Genomic DNA, 17,161 nt, shown 5'->3' on the forward strand with positions numbered 1-17,161 from the left:
TGGATTTGTTGTGCCCTTCAGTCGCTGTCTCATTGACATAAAACCAATTACTTCCTCGTGTTTGAATGATATAGTTGTATCGGAATTAAAAGTAGATGAAACAAACCTACTTTCAAACAAGTACAAAAACTTAACCAAAATACAATGATTCCTCTAAGCATAACGAAATTGATCAGGCAAGATCCAATTAATCAAAACAATTTTTAGAACAAAAGAAGACCGAAAGGCATGTAAAACTATTTATTAAATAAAAGACAGAATTTGTAAACATCAAATATATGGAACGGCAACTCTCTCTCTCAAACGTACTGGGTAAATGTCATTGAGTAAAATACTAAAATGTTCAAATCTTTAATAAAAAATATACAGTGAAAGTAATAAGCAATAAAGTATGAAAATTATCAGTTGATAAGAATGTTAATTGAGTTAAAACATACAACACAAATTCAAGTGTTACCCTTCCGGAGCACATTCTCAACCGTTTCTTTTTCCCTTAAAATTTATGGTCATTTTTATTTTGGCGTGTACTCTTTTGATAACATCGTCCCATCGCCATGTTTAATATCTTTGGCATTATAAAAGTTTGGTTCTAATAATTGTGATGTAGTTTAATTTAGAAAATGGCTTTGAAAACAGGAGAAAAAAATAGAAATTACATATATTTACAATGAATTACTGCTATTGAGTCTGTACAACTAGTAGTGGACCTAAAGTCCTTAGTCAGTGCTGCAACAGTGGCGATTTATACATACATTTTAGTAACTTTCCGTTGATATCTTAATCGTTTTTAACTTAAACCCAAATTTCTTAAACATAACTAATCTTAACAGATTTGCCATTCTTGATTGTAGTAGTCTCTGTATAAACATCTTGGCTTTTAAAATTTTTCCAAACAAGAGCTTGAAATGCCAACAATTCAGTATATTTTGTGGTCTCAGATACCGCATCCTTTTAACAACTTACGTTTACAGATCTTTGTCCTTACTCTCTTTAAGAAATATCATATGTGCTGTTATCAAATGTTTTAGAAAGTACAAAATGGCGGTGTTTATTCTATATCATATTGAGGCTTATTGCTTGATTTGAATTGATCTCAGATTACTTTCAGCTTATTTTCGTGGCTTGACCATAGTATTAGATTATATTACTATATGCCATTCGAAGCTTAGCACATAAGACAAACATTGAAAAAAATGAAAACTGAAAAAAAAATATTCTCATTTTTGTCATTTTTAAATTCGATGTTGATGGCAAATCTTTAACAGTATCTGTTAATTTTTTTCTTATCTTTTTCAGGCTCGGATCTTTTGCAGAATACAATATATTGACAACAATATACTGAGGTACATACGACTCTCCTTTTATTCACTTTTACTTCATCCGAATATGAAGTATTTTTCTATACCGTTCTAATGTTATTTGGTATGTCTTTATAACTAAGATTTGGGCTCGTTTTTATACGCCCGTTTACGGCACGTATTATGGGATACCGTTGTCTGTCCGTCCGTTCGTCTGTCCGTCGTTAGCACTTCGGACAGAAACTCAAACACGCTTTCACCAATGTTCATGAAACGTGTTTATATCTAATGAAGTAAGCTCCGTTTCGATTTTTAAAAAAATTCAGATTTTACGTTACCGAGTTACGTTACCGTGTATGGGATTTTATAATAAATTCATAAAAAATAGGGGATTTTCCAGTTTTTGAGTAATTTTCATGAAATTCGGTGAATTGTTAATATATATTGACATAAGTTCCCTTTTTAGCTCACCTGGCCCGAAGGGCCAAGTGAGCTTTTCTCATCACTTTGCGTCCGTCGTCCGTCGTCGTCGTCGTCCGTCGTCGTCGTCGTCGTCGTCGTCGTCCGGCGTCGTCTGTTAACTTTTACAAAAATCTTCTCCTCTGAAACTACTGGGTCAAATTTAACCAAACTTGGTCACAATCATCATTGGGGTATCTAGTTTAAAAAATGTGTCCGGTGATCCGGTCAACCAACCAAGATGGCCGCCATGGCTAAAAATAGAACATAGGGGTAAAATGTAGATTTTGGCTTATATCTCTGAAACCAAAGCATTTAGAGCAAATCTGACACGAGGTAAAATTGTTTATCAGGTCAAGATCTATCTGCCCTGAAATTTTCAGATGAATCAGAGAACCTGTTGTTGGGTTGCTGTCACTAAATTGGTAATTTTAAGAAAATTTTGCAGTTTTTGGTTATTATCTTGAATATTATTATAGATAGAGATAAACTGTAAACAGCAATAATGTTCAGCAAAGTAAGATCTACAAATAAGTTGCATGACGAAAATTGTCAGTCGACTCCTTTAGGAGTTATTGCCCTTAATAGTCAATTTTTTACAATTTTTCGTAAATTTTTGTAATCTTTTACAAAAATCTTCTACTCTGAAATTACTGAGACAAATTTAACCATACTTGGCCATAATCATTATTAGGGTATCTAGTTTGAAAAATTTGTGCGATGACCCCGCCTTCCAACCATCATGGCCGACTTGGTTAAAAATAGAACATAGGGGTAAAATGCAGTTTTTGGTTTATATCTCTGAAACTAAAGTATTTAGAGCAAATCTGACAGGTGGCAAAAATGTTCATCAGATTTAGATTTATCTGCCCTGAAATTTTCAGACGAATCCGACAACCCGTTGTTGGGTTGCTGCCCCTGAGTTAGTAATTTTACAAAAATTTTGCAGTTTTTTGTTATTATCTTAGATATCATTATAATATCTAATATCTAATACTATTAATTATGATTTTAACCTTATTTTACATGATTTCCAAAGCATCAGTAAATACAGGTGAGCGACACAGGCTCTTGAGAGCCTCTAGTTTTTTTATAAATTTCTGATATGACATTGTGGAGTTATGGAACTTTATTTGTTGAAAAATAGTCGAAAACTGTCTATTTTTCACACTTGTCCATGTCCTTGTTTTAGATTTTCAAAAAATGACAAATATATTAGGGTAATTGTAAACAACAACAGATGCGATATTTAGAATGTGCAGACAAGTTCCAAAAAAAATCCATATTTCTTTATCAGTAAGAAAACATTTTGAAATATTACATGTAGTCATAAAAGAGCATCAGCTATGTTTCATTATTGTTACCAGTTCAAACAGGAAACGTGCCGATCAGTTCAAACAAATTATCTCACTAACAAACGTAGTACGTCGTTATAACAGCGCTTTATGTTATCCCATATGTCCATCTGTTTGCACATGAGTAGTGTTGAGATGATTATGGTTCATTGAGTTGTTAAACTGACTCATTTCTGTCATATTTATTATGCGATAATTTTGTTTTGGCAAACATCTGCAAAATATAGAAATGAACGTTTTACGGAACTGTTTACTCATACTGCAGTATAGTAAAAAGTTAACAGCATTATTACACAGTGCCAAGAGTTCATGGAATTCTCCAAGATTGTCATACACTTTCGTCATCCATTCTGCAGGGGAAAACACTATCATTAAAGTTAATATTCCAAAAGGAAGTTCAACCAATAAGAACAGTATTACAACAGCTAACAGCATGCCAGTTGTTCTGTTGTGTTCATGGTGACGTCATTTTGAAATATTACATGTAGTAATAAAAGAGCATCAGCTATGTTTCATTATTGTCACCAGTTCAAACAGGAAACGTGCCGATCAGTTCAAACAAATTATCTCACTAACAAACGTAGTACGTCGTTATAACAGCGCTTTATGTTATCCCATATGTCCATCTGTTTGCACATGAGTAGTGTTGAGATGATTATGGTTCATTGAGTTGTTAAACTGACTCATTTCTGTCATATTTATTATGCGATAATTTTGTTTTGGCAAACATCTGCAAAATATAGAAATGAACGTTTTACGGAACTGTTTACTCATACTGCAGTATAGTAAAAAGTTAACAGCATTATTACACAGTGCCAAGAGTTCATGGAATTCTCCAAGATTGTCATACACTTTCGTCATCCATTCTGCAGGGGAAAACACTATCATTAAAGTTAATATTCCAAAAGGAAGTTCAACCAATAAGAACAGTATTACAACAGCTAACAGCATGCCAGTTGTTCTGTTGTGTTCATGGTGACGTCATTTTGAAATATTACATGTAGTAATAAAAGAGCATCAGCTATGTTTCATTATTGTCACCAGTTCAAACAGGAAACGTGCCGATCAGTTCAAACAAATTATCTCACTAACAAACGTAGTACGTCGTTATAACAGCGCTTTATGTTATCCCATATGTCCATCTGTTTGCACATGAGTAGTGTTGAGATGATTATGGTTCATTGAGTTGTTAAACTGACTCATTTCTGTCATATTTATTATGCGATAATTTTGTTTTGGCAAACATCTGCAAAATATAGAAATGAACGTTTTACGGAACTGTTTACTCATACTGCAGTATAGTAAAAAGTTAACAGCATTATTACACAGTGCCAAGAGTTCATGGAATTCTCCAAGATTGTCATACACTTTCGTCATCCATTCTGCAGGGGAAAACACTATCATTAAAGTTAATATTCCAAAAGGAAGTTCAATCAATAAGAACAGTATTACAACAGCTAACAGCATGCCAGTTGTTCTGTTGTGTTCATGGTGACGTCGTGCGTCCTGATCATGACCTTGACTTAATAATACTTTGCGCTTTTGATAAGCTTGATGCATTGCATATATCAATAGAAAAGTCAAAACTGTTAACAAGACACAAGGCACTAGTTTGGTGAATATTGCTTGAATATAAGTGTTCGCTATAAATACGGGATCCTTTTGATCAATCATATTGACTGTGTATTTTGCATGACAAGTGACGTTTGAACTGTTTAAATGTTTTGGTGTTTTCTTATCTAAGAAGTTTGTGTAGTAATTTGGTATACATATTATTGCTATTGTCACATAAATCAAGGCAACTGTGATTTTAGCTCTGGTCACTGTGCAAAATAATTTACCTCTGCCAGGAAACCATATATATAAGAAACGAAATATTGCCAATGAGACGGTCAGCCATACTCCAATGTTGTGACAAACTATAGCAAAACTGGCATGAAATTCCAAGTATTTCCCTTTGTGGATATTATACGTGTTCATCAGAGCAAGATCAGGATCTTTCATCACGTAAAAACCTATTGCAAATATTAAATAATCTGTCATTTTAAGATTATCCGCTACAGCTAACCACGTGAGAATGACGTTGATTGACGTCATCATGTTTTTACGTGTCAGTACTACAATGTTTGCAGCGTTTAGAATTATTCCAAAGATACAAATAACTATACAAATAGGTCCATGCATGTAGGCATACTGCGTTCGAAAATCACTCAGTGAACTACTTTTTGTCTCGAACCTAACAGCATCTTCATATACACACCGATTCATGTTGGTCGGTGTGTTCATTTATACAAGTCCTAACGGATAAAACATCATCGTTTTCATTCTAAAGACATTTATATCTGAAAGTATACAAAGAAAAAATTAACATCCGTATCATATAATATAAACATGATAAAGTGAATAATTATTATCTTGGTCGATGAGTTACTGTTTCATTGAGGTATGTGATGTAGTACTACTTAGTATCCCCCACCTGGGACTATTATATTATGTCCCAGCCCCAACATTGAGCAGTGCGAGGTCAAGCACCATCAACTTTACTCTTCTTAATTTGGCAATTGTGTTTATTACAAAATAAAATTGTGTATTGTGAGTGTGTGTGTTTTGGTATTGTCCATTTCTATGATAAAAAAATAAAATAAAACTGTGTATTGTGAGTGTGTGTGTGTGTTTTTTTTTGTTTTTTTTTTGCATTGTTCATTTCTAATAACAACAAAAAACGTACTTAGCGGTAAGATATATAAAAAAAAATAAATCTCCATACATTCTGGCTACTTTTCGAAAAAATCTCTTTTAATTATGATCCTGGGAACTGTTGGCTATCAATTGTCTTAGTCCTAATTTGTTACAGATACTTTCGAATGAAAATAGTGAATATAACCCAGTTGAATGGAGCTCTAAACACCCCTCGCATAAGACAGATTCAAGCTATTAATTCATCTTGGAGCCAACGACCCTCAATCGGCATGGCCTGGACTTTGGATTTTTACACCCCTAACAACCAAACAGGCGACCCTTTCTGCTTTATAGTGTCAGTGATGTAAAAATTGTAGAATTAAAATTCGAATTACTTTTAAATAGTATGATAATTTTACAGCAAGGTGGTGTTGTGAGAAGAATTATCTTCTATAAACTGCATGCTATATCCGATTACCAGTGACAGTTTTTATCTGTACATGTCCCAGTACGTTCCTATATTTTTATAGATCTTATCTGTATTGTCTTTATCTCTTTTCATTATTGATTGTCGAGCTTCCGAATAAAATGCAATTACTCTGACACAAAACATTACGTATTAATTTACAAAGTAATAACGTTTTTCTGTCAGCAACAATCCAAATGTTATTACTTGATACCGGTTTTTGGTAAAAAAAAAAAATGCACTAATAATTTGGTTTTTATAAAAGTCTCTATTTCTTGATATTTGTCAAAGTCTGATTATAAAAGCCTCTAAAGAGCTTTATAGCATAATTCATTCATTGATTTTCTGAATGTGACAAACAGACATTTGTAACCTACATTGAAACTAATTTGCCATGTATGACTTTCTTGAAATGTCAAAAATGTGTATAACGGAAGAACAGCGAATTCGTTTTCTTCGCTTAAGAAATGTGTTCTTTTTTATATAAAATCTCATGGCTGCAATATCGTGAAATAATAACACTTGAGTGCCTTGATTCAGATCATTGTGTAGTAAAAACAAAACTTAAAACTTGATTTTAATCTTATGGAATGAAGTATAAATGCAACAAGCGAGCATAAGAGAAATAAGTAGTGATAAAAAGATATAATTATAATTTTTCATTTACCTACCATTTGATCAATTAACATCAGCACAATATAAAAATAAGAAGATGAGGTATGAATGCCAATGAGACAACTATCCACCAAAGTTCAATAAAGTGGATGTAATCAATTATATGCAACCGTGTGGCCTTCAACATGGAGAAAACCCCACACCGTATAGTCGGCTATAAAAGGCTAAAAAATGAACGAAAAACAAATATGACAGACATGAACCAACGACAACCACTGAACTACAGGCTCCTGACTTGGGATAGGCACATAAAGAATGTGGCGGGGTTAAATATGTTTGTGAGCGCTCAACCCTCCCCCTAACCTGGGACAGTGGTGTAACAGCACAATAAGTCAAGAATTGTATATATTCATGAGAAAAACAAAACACCTATTACACATGTGTGAAACGTATGTTACATAATCTTAACAGTTTTTTTTTAATCAATTAAAGACGCAGAATACCTGAAGGATTGAAAATTAAAAAAGGTAAATAAAAAGATACCAGGGGGTATAGAAAAAAATCGCAAGACTTTTAGTAGAATTAAATACAGACAAAACAAGAACCAAAAGAGAAGGAAAATAAGGCTATCAGCAGAACAGAATAATGAAACAATAAGACGAAGAAAACCACCTGATCCTATAAAATCATAGTTTCCATAGTGATACCTTCAATAAACTTTTAATTACTTGGAGTAAAAACAGGCTCTAAAGAATCAGTTGGGGTCCTAGACCTCACTGCTTTGTTGTGAAAATCCTGAAAATAATGTATTTCTATGCACTTATATAGTGTATTGCTAAGAACTTTTACTGTATCTGCATATCGAAGATGATCATGATTTACAAGTAAGATCAACGACAAGTCGTATTCATATTTATTTTAGACTATGATTATTTGGACTTTTGTTCTCTTTTGTAAAGCATGACTCATCAGTTTCTTGTAATTGATTTTGTCTTTTTCTACTTTTCGTTCATTTTAAATTTGATTTCCTATATTCTTTAAAACTAAGAGTTGAAATAAGAATGGTCGTTCAGACAGCCACCTACTCGTATCTATCTGTAATAGTACAATAAATCTAAATATGCAAATCCCTTCTTGTGAAGAAAACAAAGTGATTGATGGGTGGATTTTCTGTTGGTTCCTTTGACAAGTTTCAATAAAGCCATTAATCACATTAGACAAGATGAATATCTAACGAGATTTGGCTGCGACTCAAATTAAAGATGGTCAATGGCAATATAATCAAGGGACTTTGTTTTTGTTATATTACGTTTGAGTTTTAAACTCAGAATTGGACTGTCCATTAATTAATGTAAATTGTACATATGAAATGTAACATATATGTTATTTCATGTTCATCTTTATGTAACACACACGTCATTGCATGTTCATCTTTATGTAACATAACAATTTTGTACATCTGTACGTCATTTCATGTTCATCTTTATGTAACATATATGTCATATCATGTTCATCTCTATGTAACATATACGTCATTTCATGTTCATCGTTATGTAACATATATGTCAATTCATGTTCATCTGTATGTAACACAACATCATTTCATGTTCCTTTTATGTAACATATACGTCATTTCATGTTCATCTTTATGTAAGATATGTGCCATTTCATGTTTATCTTTATGTAACACATACTTCATTTCATGTTCATCTTTATGTAACATATACGTCATTTCATGTTCATCTTTATGTAAGATACAATGTATATGTCATTTCATGTTTATCTTTATGTAACACATACTTCATTTCATGTTCATCTTTATGTAACATATACGTCATTTCATGTTCATCTTTATGTAACATATACGTCATTTCATGTTCATCGTTCTGTAACACATACATAATTTCATGTTCCTCTTATGTAACATATACGTCATTTCATGTTCATCTTTATGTAACATATATGTCATTTCATGTTCATCTTTATGTAGCATATATACGTCATTTCATGTTCATCTTTATGTAACATATATGGCATTTTATGTTCATCTTATATAACATATAAGTCATTTCATGTTAATCCTTAATGATTTTATTCTTATATACAATTTACTTGATATAGCTCGGGTGTGTTCATTGATAATTCGCGGAAAGCATTGTTTGAACTTATGCACTGTTAGTACCCGAGGGTGTTATTAATTCAGTAGTCAGTGCTTCGGTACTGAAATTATATTCATCAAACGTTTCTTAAATTTTCCGTTAATGAAATGAGAAATTATTAAGAAAACTAAGGTTCTAACTATCTGAAGCAAAGTTGACCTTAGATGACTTTGGCCGACTCATATTTTATGTCCCTTCTGGTCTTATACCTCTGTACGTGCTTAGGTCTTACACATTCTTGGTTTTCAAATATTCGGATTTGAGCGTTCCTGATTAAGGTAAATCCCGAAAAGAGCTTCGGACGAACGAAAGTAAGAAGTGTTATAAGCATTTGCAGTTTTATTTTTCCGCAATACAAACAATGTATAATGTATACTACGTTTCCGCAAAATTATGTCTTACTTTTCTACAATTTACTTGGTCACTTGCTTGTCATTTACGTTAAGGAAAGAAATGTATAATATAAATAAAAAGAAAAAAATAGGACATATGGTATATTATATATAAAGCTAGTAATAGCCAATGAGACAACTCTCTAAAGGAGACCAAAGAACGAGGTGGTATATGATGGATATAATAAAAAAAAATCTAAATTTTCAATACATGTAACATGCAATCGGTTTACATGACTCACATGCTACTGAACACCATAAAGGTAGATTATAATCTTGCGGAAAAGTGAACTGTAATCTTGCGGAAACGTAATGTAATATTTAGAAACGTAAAATACCGTTTTGATTGTGTGCTTTGTCAGTTTGTTAATTTTCAATTGAGAACAACTGACGAGGAAAAAGATACCACGATATTTATATCATATAACTCATGCAGGCCTTTGAAAACAATTGAGGAATTATCCGATCTCTCAAATCGAGGGTAGGGGGTAACAGTTAATCGAAGTTATCAAATAGCAGTTTGATTTAGTTTAATTAGTTTATTCAACTAAACTGAGTTTCAGTCGACCAATCTGGAAAAGTCTTTATAGGATTACAATTTCATTGAATATATTTTCAAAGGGATCCGTAACATTAATCGCAAGGCATTTGAAAATCATGTTTTATTTCCCAATAAAATGCAACATTTATGACTGCACGTGCTCTCCATGACAAAAACGCATTGAAACAATAAAAAGCTTGATTTAACTCGTAATTTCATGTTTATAGCATTAAATGTAATTGTAAGTATTGATTAATTCTTTTAGTAATTTCACAGAGGTGTAAAAGCGTTGATCGTGCGCAAATTTTTAGTATGAAGAGCTTCCGTGTTTTATATAAAATATTCTTCGGTTAACACTGATACATCCCAAAAGAATAACAAAAAGAAGCATTCATTTCTTTATTAATTGTTCGAACTTAACCTGGTGATATGAAACTATACCACCTTACACTTTAATATCGGTTGCTGTACATTATAGAAGAAGTCTGGCTCATCTTTTATTCCTATTTACAGTATTTTTATTGGATTGGTTAAACACATGTTTGTCTTAGTCGAGTGGTATAACCATTTCAGATCGTTCAGTTTATTTCAATATAAAAATATGGAGACCACTATCCACCAGAGTTCAAATGACGAAAATATCAGCAATTAAAGGTCACCGCACGGCCTTCAACAATGAGCAAAACCCATATCGTCAGCAATAAAAGGCTTTGACATGAAAAAGGTGAAACAATTGAAACGAGAAAACTAACGGCCTAATACAATTTACGAAATGTCAAATATGACAGCAGGAACAAACAACAACCATTGAATTACAGGCCCCTGACTTGAGACAGGCACAAAAAGAATGTAGCAGGGTTAAACATGTTTGTGAGTACTCAATCCTCATCTTAACCTGGGACAGTGGTGTAAGACCAAAGTCAGGTTCAAGTACTAGTGATACTGTTGATTATCAAGTATATGCAGGTAAGACATTTATAATTAGGATACATCGAGTATAATATTAAATCAGTTATCCAGACAGGTGAAATACAATTAACTTTTATCCATACTTGAGTACAAATTTGGGTAAAGTTGAGTAAACAATTATATTGCATTTTTACAGAGGGTGACCTTCAGGTCATTCCGATGTATTGCTATCGCCTAAATTTCCATTATGCAAATTAGTTTTGGGATTTCAACCGATCTATAAAAATTATAGATCCGCGGTCATTACAAGGGAAAAAGTGCATTTTTATACCTGCGATTCCGTTTTCCGTTCGTACGATGTTTCATCAAAAAATGGAATCATTTCAGTTGTTGATTTAGTACTGAAAATTTGACTGAATTATCTCCTTTTAAATACGGTTTTATATGTTTAATTGGTGTTTAAGAAAGAGGTCAGGTGCTCATGTTCATTCATAAAATTATCGTTCATTCATTCATGAATTTATCGTAAAATCAAAATCACTACACAGGTCACACAGGTTGTATACGTAATGTCAAATGATTACCTGTAATCTAAAAATAAACAAACTTAACTGACTCCCTTTACTATAGTGTGTGATGTTTGCTATACCACTGTTCATTTCAACGCACTTTATGACGATACCACTTTATCAATATGAATGAAATTTTTTGCAATGTTTTAAGAAATAATTTTACTTTAAAATCGCGTATCATTTGTGAACTATTAAATGTTTTACAAGGACGAATTTTCTGTATAAAGTCAATAATTGTGTGAACTTTTGAAGCCCAAACTTTTTATAGCCTTAAATACGCTAATGAAAGATCCGAAAACTATACCCATACAGAACGACATGTTTTTGAAATTGTAGCAAAACTTTTGGTTGACAAATTTTAATTCGTTATTGCATAAATATTAACTTGAAATATCTGTCATTTTCTCCCTACCAAGTTTACCCCTATTACTCATTATGATGTGGACTGGACATTGTTATTGAATCTTATGCAATCTGATTGGATTAAGTTATTATTAGATTACCTTCAAACTGTTCATGCTTTTTCGTACGAGTATATCGATTAAATCAGAGCGTGCATGAATGTGTAAAGTAAATTAAATGACCTGCAAACTGGACACTGGACCAGTCCATATTACGTTTTATCAATGAATAGATTTTTTTTTTATATTTTCCAAATTACAGGGCCCATAAAGGGCATAAAATCAGATACAATTGATTTACATAATTGGTAACAACAACAATAATAGCGGCATATGAATAGGTATGAAAGGTAACAATTGCCACTTTTTATCTTTTCACATAATTTTCCACATACACATTAGATAAATTGTTTTTGATAGCCTATTGCGGAGAAAAAAGAGAAAGTTTCCTGTATTAACGTTCTATTCCATTAAATACGCCATGTTTCGCAGAAAAACATTTTATGCACGGCTACGCCAGGTAAAATTGTTGTTTATCCTAACAAAAAAATACAATTTTCAGTTTCATTAGAATATTATAATAATAATAAATCCCAAATTTATGTAGTCATTAGATAAAGTCCTTATATGTCCGATCTGCCTATTTTTGGACATCAAAAGACAATACGATCGTTTTAAGGTCAATTTCGTCTACCTCACACAATCTTGTTAGGCACTATAATGAAATGGACCTGAAATTTATTTCACATGTTTCCTGAAAATTGATAAATATCAAAGCAACATAGAGCTGTTTGTTCTAGTTCGTATAATGACAATTTAATGTCATGTTTGTTTGTGATGACCCCCCTTTTCGGGATTGCATCAGAATTATAGTTATCTCGTATCGCATGAGGATGACACATATCAACTGAGCAATTATGTTTGGGACTTAGTTTTAAGAAATGATGTCAAAGTAACATTATGAAAATATTTTTAGTAAGCTGAAATATATTTTTATTTTTTACATATTTATGTCTTGTAAGATATTTTATTTCTTGCCCGTTTTTCAACATTTGCGTCTGGAAAGTTGAAATGTTTTAACTGAATGGTTAATTTAAATTAATTATGAAAATTGTTAAAATTAAATCAATAAAGGAAATTATTGCCCAGTTACAAACACTACCAGGGGACAATCCATATTGATTTTTTTTTAGTTATATGTTTCAGCACATGTATAATTAACCCCAACTTTAGCCTGGTAAACTTGTTGTCTCCTTGTAAAATATAAAACATATTTAAAATGATTTCCTGCTAAAGTCTTTTATTGATATAAAGTTAAAACCGTCTTGCTTCTCACTAGTCAACACTCCTGTCCTGTCAGGTTTAATTCTTATATATATGGATGAAAAATAAAAGTCCACAAAGCATTAACATGGCAGCAATTGCTTTTACAGCCTTTAAGGCTTTGATTTTTTTTACAGAAGAGTGTCCACCATGCACTTGCACTGCACTATAATAATAGTAGAATAGAATGATATACAAATAGATGAAAATTATATATACATGCAACCGTAATATTAATATAATATATAACAACAAACCAGTGTATTCTCTGGAACTATTATTATATTAGTATAATAGTCTAAGGTATACTGATTTGTATCACTACAATATAATAGTTATTACGGTGAGGTTGAATTTCCTGTCATTTATTCATCATCCAAGCAGGAACTTGTATCAGAAAAAAAAATCTCTGTAAATTAACCTCAGTTTCAGGTATAGAGATGTGATCTGTTTCTGTGACATGTGCTTTTGACCATACACAAGAACCTGCGGTCATCCGATGTTCAGTACTTCAGTACTTTGATTTTATACGTCAAACCCGACATTGATTTAAAGATGTCGAATTCTGGATGGACATAGATTTGAGTATACGAGTATAGAAACGAATGTAAATCATGTAAGATGAAATTCAAGCACGTCATGTGAATACTGAAGGACAAATTTCTTTTATATTTATATATTCTAGTAACCTTTGTAGATTTTGTTTCCATAGCATCCTAATACCTAAAAATCATCAAAGATTGAAAAGACAGATATGATATTAAGACTTCTAGCAAATATATACTTGAATAAAATAATTGTAAAGGGATTTGCATTATATATTTCATCAATAAATGTCTCGAAATAATTCTAGTTATGTTTTCTTTAATGAAAGCACAATGGAAGACATTTGATATGTCTGCTCGGTCACCAATGTAATTTGGATTCAGTGGAAAGATTCATGAATCAGGAAAGTAGACCTTCTGTGTCATTTTGTCACTTGTGGAGAGTTTTCTCATTGGCAATCATACCACATCTTGTTATTTTTATATATACTCACTAGAATAAAGGTCAAACGTGCCGAATTTGCTGTTTTCAGTTGGAATTTATATCAACTTTCTTACGGAATACCAGAACGAAACGGTAGGAATACCAGATTGGCCAATGGGATTTATGTTATCATTGAAACAAATTAAAAGTTGAGTGGTTACATACTCACTGATATATAAAATAAATGTTGAAATAATCGAACCCCCTTTTTACATGTTCTTCATTATCAATTTCTCGGAGTAAAATTTTTTAAGATTTGAAGCATTTTCACTTGTTTTATATGATTATTTTTATTTTTGGCTGAATTTTATTGATATATTTCAGACGCATGAAATTTATAAAGTGTTGTTTTCATTTTTTACAGCACTGGGTCGATACCTCTGCTGGTGGACTATAATAGCTATCAGTCCCCGAGGGTTTCATCAGCTCAATAGTCAGTACTTTGGCACTGACATGATTTATAACAAATCTTTCTTAAATTGACCGTTTATAAATTTATAAACTAAATATAAAACTAAGGTTTTGTTTTCATTTTTTACTTCATTTACATTACAGGTTCGATCCATTCAAATTGAAAGTATTTTTCGAGTTTTGTCGTAGGCAACACATACCAGTAACTTATCACTTTGAAAAATTCCAACACTCTATTTCATCCTTTATCATCTGATCTCGCATCATTGATTTTGTAAGAAAAACTTCGGTGCATATATATATTTGTTTTTAAATTAATCTGTTTTTAAAACATGCTTCTGAAATACGGGAAAAACGGAAGTGTAACACAAATTCCTATACAATAACTGATACCACAGGGAAATTTATAAAACAATTTGATATAGGATTACTGCTTAAAATAGTACCATTAATCAATTCAATGAATATATTGAAATAAAAAAGGTGAATTATTTAGTATAGTAATGACTTCATTTCCACTGATTTATTAGTGGGCTTTTCTTTATTAAGCTGATATTGAGCGACATCTCTAAGTTTGAGAGCATTTGACTGACAAAGCTAATTACTCTGGTGCATCTCGTTCTCACATTAATCCACCATTAACTGACTATTTATAGATAACGTGTCCTTTTCTATATCGGCCCTGGTATCATCCCGAGACTACCATATCATCAGCCCGAGGTCTCATGTGGGTCGATAGTTGACACCAGGGCTGATATGGAAAAAAGACACGTTATGATCTATCTACAATGTCGAGCAAAATGACACAGCGGTTTTTTTGGGTTTTTTTTTAGCAAATAAAGAATACTAACACTAAATGAAAACCTGACATTTACATTATCTTATATTATTCAAGCACTATAATTTGGAGCTATTGAGCAACTTCGACGTACTGAAAATATGTCATTGGACGTAATGATCAATATATTAGGCTCTTAGTTTTCTTGTTTGAATTGTTTTACATTTGTCATTTCGGGACCTTTTATAGCTTACTATGCTGTATGGGTTTTGCTCACTGTTGAATGCCGTACGTTGAATTGTAGTTGTCAATTTCTATGTCATTTTGTCTCTGGTGGAGAGTTGTATCATTGGCAATCATACCACATCTTCTTATTATTATAATGTCATGCATGTATCTTCCAAGTAACACATTCAACTTTTCTACATGTTTTAGCAATTGTTAAACATGTGATAAATTGACTATAACTTGTCCTTTTCTATATCGGCCGTGGTATCATCCCTCGACCCATGTGCGGAATATTTTCATGGATTTATTGTTGTTTGCTGAACGTTTAGTTGAAAATATATCATGCATCTTAAGGGCGAGACCAATTAATACAGCAACATAGATTCTTCAAAATGAGCGAACGGAATGGAAGTGTGAAATTTAGAATGCCACTAGAAAAAGAAAACAGTTTCGCCTTGCAACAGGTCACCTACGGAACCCTCAGTGAGTTGATGCAAATTCCCTACACGAGTTATCTGATTTTAAAGTCTCCATTCAGATTGGATGTGACTGCGTATTTATACATCCCGCACAACCGAAATAATTGATTTCTGAGGAATGTGTAATTCTTAAAATTATTAGAACACCCTGGAAATTGACGATGGAAGATTCTTAATACAAAAATATGGAGATGTGGTATGATTGCCAATGAGACAACTATCCATACAGATCAAAAGAAAATGATGTTGTGTGTATTTTTTTTAACAATATATGAGTATGTGAATAGGTAGGCAATAAGTTGGAACATCAACTGTCTATTGGAATATTAATCAATCAAATTCGACAAATGTGTTGGCAGTCGAAAGGTCTAGGCGAATATTTTATTGGAATCAGTGTGGTTTATTTTTAAAACAAAGAACGATTTTTAGGACATAGAACAAGAAATTAGAATCTTCGTTTATCATTCTAATAAAATAAACACAGATTAATCAGAAGAGAAAACGATATCTTTTAATTTTACTGAGGAATATTTGTGTACATTGTAAAAGAGTCGAAGATTTTGATATATTCTTGCAAGACTGTGATGAGAAATGTTAATAATTCTTTTTAATTTTAAGAACTCACATCTGATTGACACTGCTAATGTATATAACAAATGTTTGACGGCTCTTTACCGTAGTAAAAATATCCAAGAAAGGGCTTTAGTGGATCATCTTCGAGAAAATATTTCTTTGTATTGTTCTTCATAAAAGGAATTCTTGCGTTATTTAGGTATTCAATATATAACAGCTTTACAGAAACATCTATCATGTCTAGATTAATGAAGTATTCATGGACATATTCTTGTAAACGATATATCAAATATTTTTAATTCTAATTATTACTTTTAAATTCAAAGCAATTGATGCAAATTAGAAAAAAATATTTTTTTTAACAAATACAATCTACGCTACAGATTCTATATGATTACCATATGGAAGCTAGGTTGGAATAGATATAAGATGATGTGGTATGAGTGCCAATGAGACAACTCTCTCATCCAAGTTACAATTTGTAAAAGTAAACC

General features: G+C 32.1%; 1 protein-coding gene across 2 annotated transcripts in view; it reads right to left on the reverse strand.

The window, feature by feature from the left end:
• Positions 1–225: 225 nt before the first annotated feature.
• LOC127734711 (G-protein coupled receptor dmsr-1-like) overlaps positions 226–17,161 on the reverse strand; it is a 65,354-nt gene continuing 48,418 nt past the window's right edge. For both annotated transcript variants that reach the window (XM_052244723.1, XM_052244722.1), the window contains exon 2: positions 226–5,454. In XM_052244723.1, the coding sequence (XP_052100683.1) occupies positions 4,238–5,398 (1,161 nt within the window). In that variant the 5' untranslated portion in view covers positions 5,399–5,454 and the 3' untranslated portion in view covers positions 226–4,237. The remainder of the gene's footprint in view (positions 5,455–17,161) is intronic.

The sequence above is a fragment of the Mytilus californianus genome, unplaced genomic scaffold (genome assembly GCF_021869535.1).
Source record: "Mytilus californianus isolate M0D057914Y unplaced genomic scaffold, xbMytCali1.0.p SCAF_3, whole genome shotgun sequence".
Classification (NCBI taxonomy): domain Eukaryota; kingdom Metazoa; phylum Mollusca; class Bivalvia; order Mytilida; family Mytilidae; genus Mytilus; species Mytilus californianus.